Below are 6,694 nucleotides of genomic sequence, written 5' to 3' on the forward strand. Positions count from 1 at the left end.
GACAAAAATATTTCACGAAAGATTGGAAATCCACTTAAAAATGAGAGTTTCAAATTCAGTTAATACATCGGCGACGGAGGAAATACGTGGTTGCAACGATCGATCTCGATGGACGTTCAAGAACACGTTGTTACGCTTGGTCTACCAAAATCACGATCTCAAAGCTTTACGGCCAGTCTTAAAAACGCGAACGAAAAGAATCGTCGACAGAACGGCCCGTCAGAAGGGCACTCGGTAAACGTTTGTCGTTTGCGAACTATTTGAGACGTAACTACGCGTACACGAACGAAAGAGCCTCCACGAGACCGTTAAAGGTTGAAAGCCGTTAGACCCCTCTAACTCTTCGATTTTCCCTCTTCTTTCGCTCTTTTCCCCTGGCGCTTTTCTCATTATCCGCGGGTAATCGTATCCGTGGCGCAATCGCACACGACCGGATTCGTATAATCGAGACCCAAGCTCGCAGTTTCACCGAGTGGCTGTCTCGCCCGAAGTGCACAAATCGTGCGCATTAACTTTTTGCATTCACAAGCAATTACGTTTATTCAATGATTAAAAGCGTTCTATCAAATGATCCTTTTCTTTCAACCTCTTTCTACACGATAAAATTATCGAAGCTAAAAGCAACGACCTTAATTGACAAAAAATAATTTTCAATTTTTTCTCACAATTTAGCAAATACACGAATCGTATTGCGCCAATCTAATACATTACTTACTATACCACATCTCTCATGTCAGAATAATCAAAAAACTCCGTTCGCAAATATGGCAGACGGCGTGAAAACAGTTCGGAGGAAGTTTCCGGTTGGTTGAAACTTGCCGCCGATATTCGTCTTCACTTAAGCCAATCTCTAACTCTCACCCCCTTTCTCTCTCATAGTGGCTCGGTCTGGGTATCATGGCAGTGGGCGTCTGGGCATGGACCGAAAAGGACACCTTCAACAACCTGTCCCGCCTCACAAACGTCGCACTCGATCCAGCATTTATCCTCATTCTAGTCGGTGAGTACTCGTCTTTTTCTTCTTTTATTCCCTTTTTCTCTCGCGACTCTCGAAGACGCACGGAGAGTTATAACTCTCTTCGAGTGCCGAGCTAAACTTTAGTTTTAGGATTTTCTAAAAGTGATTTTAGAAAATTCTGATTATAAATATAATATAAACGTTATCTTGATAGAAAATTATGAAGATTTTAATTCTTTATGCGAAATTATTCCTATAATATCACTTCGAAATATTTTTTCGAATATTTGAAGAAATTCCACCAGACCATTAGCGAAATTAATGCATGAATAATAGAAACGTATTCGACTGAAATTTGCTAACTTTTAGAAATATTCAAATGTAAATTCTGATTATTTTGAGGATTTAAGGATTTAAGAGATTTATATTCTGTTTTTCAATTTAGAACAATGTGAAGTAATATTAGAAGCATACGGGAGATTTTCATCAGGTTATGCAGGATGAAAATAAACCGTAATAAAAAAGAAGGGAAATTACCCCAATAATGCGTCGGCTGATTGCGGTGAGAGTTTCGCAGTTTTCCGACATTTGGTGCGTTCCCTTGGCAACAAAGATGGTGATCGCAATTTTTCCTCAGAACTATCAGCGAAGAGGCTATCATTTCCATCAGCGGAAACATTTCGCACGACCGCGCGGTCATAACTTAATTTTCTATATTAACGCCACTCGGGCGCGCGGTGACCTCGTAATGGTTGCCCGAGGATGGCATTCGTTCTAATTCGTCCGTGATATTTCGCGCGTTTCCCTCGCGCGGAAGTCGCGCAATGCGCTGTCCGACAATAGCACGGATTTGTAATTTGGATAAGGTCAGAGGAGCTATAGCTTACCTCTGCGAGAAGCAAGCATGACGCGAGCCGGAAATTAAGGTGTCTGCATAGTCGTGAATTTTCCGAATAGTTTAAGTCCTCGAAGAAAAATAAATTCGTTAAAAACCTCATACTTCTTAACTTTCCCTCTTTCTTTTTTTTTTACTCTTCAGACTCGGCGGAAAGAATCTGCCATCGAAGTTAAGATCGCGAATTCCAGGACGTCCTATAAGTACCTTTCGGAAACGAGAGATTTAAGAGAGCAATGTAACGGTGTAGAGACAGACTATTTACCATTTCCACTTCTTATAATCATTCAACCGAGACTCCTAGCAAGACAGACAGACATATAGCCACTGCGACGCTTTGAAGTTCAGCATCTGTCTGAAGTTGAAATTCAATATCTCATCGTCTTATATTATTCGGCCACGCGCTTCTGCGCTTTGTTTCTCAGAAAACAATCTTCGTAGAACGCATGCGTTGGAGATTCGAAAAATTTTCATCTTGCTAGTCTGATTTACGAAATACTTTTTTACAGATGCGTCAGAGGCTAATATCAGAAAGTTAATAGAACATAAGTAATTTATCCGCTTTAATGTAATTATTTTGAAAAATTGAAAGGCAAGATAACACGTTGACATCCTGTCATTATTACGTCAAGATAGAACCAGTAATTATTCTTAGCGCCTTTCATCGTTGATGTGATATCGTGTAATAGGCTTTTACATTCGCGTCAAGTAATTTTATTCATCTACAGCTATAACACATAATTAATAATTACATATTAATTTTTTTTCCACAAGTGGATACATAGTTTTGTTTATGCAAGTAAACATTTATCAAAGTGTTTTATCATCAGAGTTTGTTTACAAGATAATAATTCCATTTCAATTAACACAATGACTGCATTGAATGAAAGGGTGAGAATAAATGTGTGTGTGTGTGTGTGTGTGTGTGTGTGTGTGTGTGTGTGTGTGTGTGTGTGTGAGAATAATCAGTATTGTTTAAATCATTTTATATATCGATGAAAGAAAAAAATAATCAATAGTTTTTCGGCCAAATCGTTCTCTCATAAACTATTAAATTAGACGGAATAATGAAATGAAAAATAATGTCCGTTCCAAATAATCGTAATGTATAAAAATGATTCTGTTCAAACGCAAGAACTCTTATGAATCGAAATTTCAAAGATAATGACACATTTTTCTCGCCACGAGGATGGAAGATAAGTTACATGCACGCGACATTATCGGCCATTAAAGGGTGCGTTTTGCCTAACGCGAGAGAGGAAGAGCTTTTTGTCGGTCGCGATCGTGATAACCTATTTTCACATGATGCTCGCGATCATTAGTATGTACAAAATAGTACAAAATAGTTTCAGTATATAGATGCAAAGCAAATATAGAGATTCTTCTTGAAAAATAAGAATCGAATTTTATGATAACATTAGAAATTATGATTTGTTCTAATGTCGAAGCGTAAAAAGTTTTATCTTCGAATCTGCCAGATTCTTAATTTTCGTCAAAAAACATATTATTCTATTTTTATGTTAAATAACTAAATATCTCTGAATCATGGAGACAACCTTGCGGGATTTTGGAGGGCCAACGGACCACTAATTAAAATGGATACGACGGATACGGAAGGGTTAAGGGCGCGCTGACAGAAAGCGCATTCGCCGTCATCCCCCTCGATACGTTTCCATTAACTACCACAGACTCTCTCTCCGTTTCGCGACGCGAATGTAATATTCTGTCGGCTAATACTCTACCAGCAAATAGACGCAGATTGTGCGCTTCGTCCCTTCCACTTCCGTTTTCCTCTTTCCCCCCCCCCCCCCTCACTCTCTCTTTCTTTCTCTTCCTCTAACAGGGTGCCAAAGTTTTAATTGGATACGAGCCAGTGGTGAGGCGACAGACATAAAATTAGAACGAGGTCATCTGCGTCCGATTTATTTCACCGGTCCTCCGAGTTGCGTCCCCCGCAATGTTACGAACGTCACGTTTCCGCAGTCGTGGGAGAATGACATTCCCAGTTTGTCACCGCGGGATGTGATGCCATGAATCGAATTACACACCGAATGTGTACACGTGGATTCCGGGGGATTCTGCGCTCCGGAAAGCTGGCCGCGCGCTTTCGAAGCGGTCAGCCGAGCCGTAATAGCGAGAATGCTTCCGGGAATGCCCGGCGACCGAATTCAAGCCGTTACGATTCAGAGATACGACGGTTGCCTGCGGTACGGCGACGTTCTCTGCGGGACGTTGCGCGGCCCAAATCGAATTTGCACGTGATCCGGCACGGAAGAACAACGGACGGTACGCGAGTAACCGCTCGAGTACGAAAGTGGGAGTCGATTTGTGGGGGTTCAGCCATTTGTTTGCCCCATGTGTCCGTAGAAACAATTCTCTCGAAGTTTGAAAAGAACGGCGATAAAAGGCCAGTGTGCTCGTTCTATCGTCACCTTAGTCGAATTCACTAGCAGTACTTACTTTCAATTATTCGTTTGACGGTATTGAAAGATATTCATTAAATTTTCATTGGAAATTATATTACATTGAAGATAAAGAGAAAAGAGCTCCCTCTTTTCTCTCTTTATCTGTAATGTAATATAATTTCCAATGAAAATTTAACGAATATTCCAATAGGTGCAGTGTAAAACAACGAATAAGTTTCTGTATCAACATCGAATATGTTATTATCAGTTTTCCTCTCCTTTTCCCCAAAAGGAAATTGCTAATATCCGATGTAGGCACAGAAACTTATTCGCTGATTTATGCACTGCTCCTGTTTTGCGAAGATAAATGTATTCAGTTAATTTCGTTATTCATTGGGCTACGATTGTAATACAAGTTAAGCAATATTAATACAAGCTAAGCAATATTAATATTTACCGTTTGAAACGATATTTGCGTTAATATTTAATTTCGCAAGTGAACGGCGAACTATCCTGTTGTTTGACTTCGAGTCATTAAATGTTTGTTCAGGACGATAGTATCTGAGATTACAAATATTCGCTGCAGCTGATCAAATGTCAATAGAGCACTGCTGGCTGAAAATCTTAATACAACTATACGTAATATAGAAGAAAATTTGTTGAAAAAATGCTAGAATTATCGGTCGTCATTCAAGCAACATTTTCATCGAAGTAATCGACGTATTCTATATACCTTGCGTATATACTTAGGAAAGCGACGCGCTTGTTAATTATTTCGTACTTGCGTAGTATACTCTATCGACTTTAGCCTGGCTTTTCGATTATCCCATGCTCCAATTACTTCCATTTACTTTGACGAGTAACTCTGCCTCTTCCGGCTTGCGCTTAATTTAGCGTAACGGTTACTAGATAACAACGATTTAGACTACGACTTAGCTACATTACGAAAGTTATAACGATTGAAAGCAGATTACATTTTTAGAGAACATTAACGCTTAGAATTAAAAAATTATGATATAAGTAGATATTATAAACCAATGTTTTATCTGTCGCGACATAAATCCGCCATTTAGCAAAATTAATTTAAGTTTCACAATTATTCTTTAAAATTCCTTAACAACGTTAAATATTAATATTTCAAAAAAATTATTCCGTGCTTTCCAATGTTTATCAATCCCGAAAAAAAGCTTGGAAAAATACGCGTTCGAAAATCCGCCTAAAATTATTAGCACTGTCGCCTGCCAAAGTTACGATATTCCAAATAAATCGTAACTTGTGCAAAGAGAAAATCTAAATCCCGGATTACATTTATTTTTCGCGCTTAAATGCGATCGCAATTGAGTACTGTGTTTTGATTTCTATTCGAGTATACCCGTCCTGATCGAACATACCCTAATTTCAAATAGTTTAATGAAACATCCGTAATTTTGGGTTTCGCGAATTAAATTAATTGCAAGAAATCGGATCTAATTAGTCTCACTACAAAAGAATCGACTTCTATTACTCACGGAATTCATAGATCAAGGAAAGTACGAAAGGCCTAGATTATTCTGTATATATATCAATCCTCTTTTTTTTAGTCAATGAAAACCTACTAGAATCGAAACAGATATTATCGATTCACCGTTATATGTCGCGAAGCGAGATCAAACGTATACATTCCTTTATCCTGCAACTTTATTACCATATGACATAAAGCAACGTTGCAATATTGCAAGAATGGCAAAGCCCTTTCGTCTGCCTCCACACCTTTACGAAACATTGATTGCGTACCAAATATTAACTCGAATGCGAGTTGAGATACAGTGTTCAAAGCAAAATGTCTTTATAGTAAAAAAAAAATATGTATTTTTTTTAATAACAATAATTGCATTCATCGCTAATAAAAATCCATGTAATCCATTAGGAAAGTAGGTATCGTACTTTCATATGCTTAACGTATTTAACATACAAAATGCCCTGTAATAGTTTCATTCTGTATAAAAATTTTTCAACTGCTCTTTCAAGTAGATACACGTTTCTACATTCGCACTTTTCGTTTTTCTTCAACGAGTTTTTTATCCGAGCGCAAAGCGTTTCAACGTTGCCATTTTCTTCTAGTTCGTGGCAAGGCTTAACAAAAGTTCCGAAAGTAAGTCTGGACTAATTATTCAGTTACTTGAAAGAGCTCCGTTCTACGTTCCCCGTCTCTGCTTTACCATCGGATTAAAAGTTACCCCCTCATTTCCGGAGCACGTTCTAAAATCTTATAACTTTCGATGATAGATAAAATTTATTAAGTCCGATAGCGCCGAGTTTGACTTATAATCGTTTTCTCGATGCAACTATAAATTCTTTAATACATCCAAATTATCTCTATCAATGCTACTTTAACAAAATCTGCTTTGAATCATTTCGAACGTTTAATTTATGAGAACTATATATATATATATATAT

The 6,694-nt window shown here is 38.0% G+C and overlaps 1 protein-coding gene across 3 annotated transcripts in view; it reads left to right on the forward strand.

Moving 5' to 3' along the window:
* Positions 1 to 6,694, forward strand: part of LOC108690904 (tetraspanin-5) — a 108,379-nt gene that overhangs the window by 85,468 nt on the left and 16,217 nt on the right. For all 3 annotated transcript variants that reach the window (XM_018198445.1, XM_018198443.1, XM_018198444.1), the window contains exon 2: positions 880 to 1,000. In XM_018198445.1, the coding sequence (XP_018053934.1) occupies positions 880 to 1,000 (121 nt within the window). The remainder of the gene's footprint in view (positions 1 to 879; positions 1,001 to 6,694) is intronic.

This window comes from Atta colombica, unplaced genomic scaffold (assembly GCF_001594045.1).
Source record: "Atta colombica isolate Treedump-2 unplaced genomic scaffold, Acol1.0 scaffold38, whole genome shotgun sequence".
Classification (NCBI taxonomy): Eukaryota; Metazoa; Arthropoda; class Insecta; order Hymenoptera; family Formicidae; genus Atta; species Atta colombica.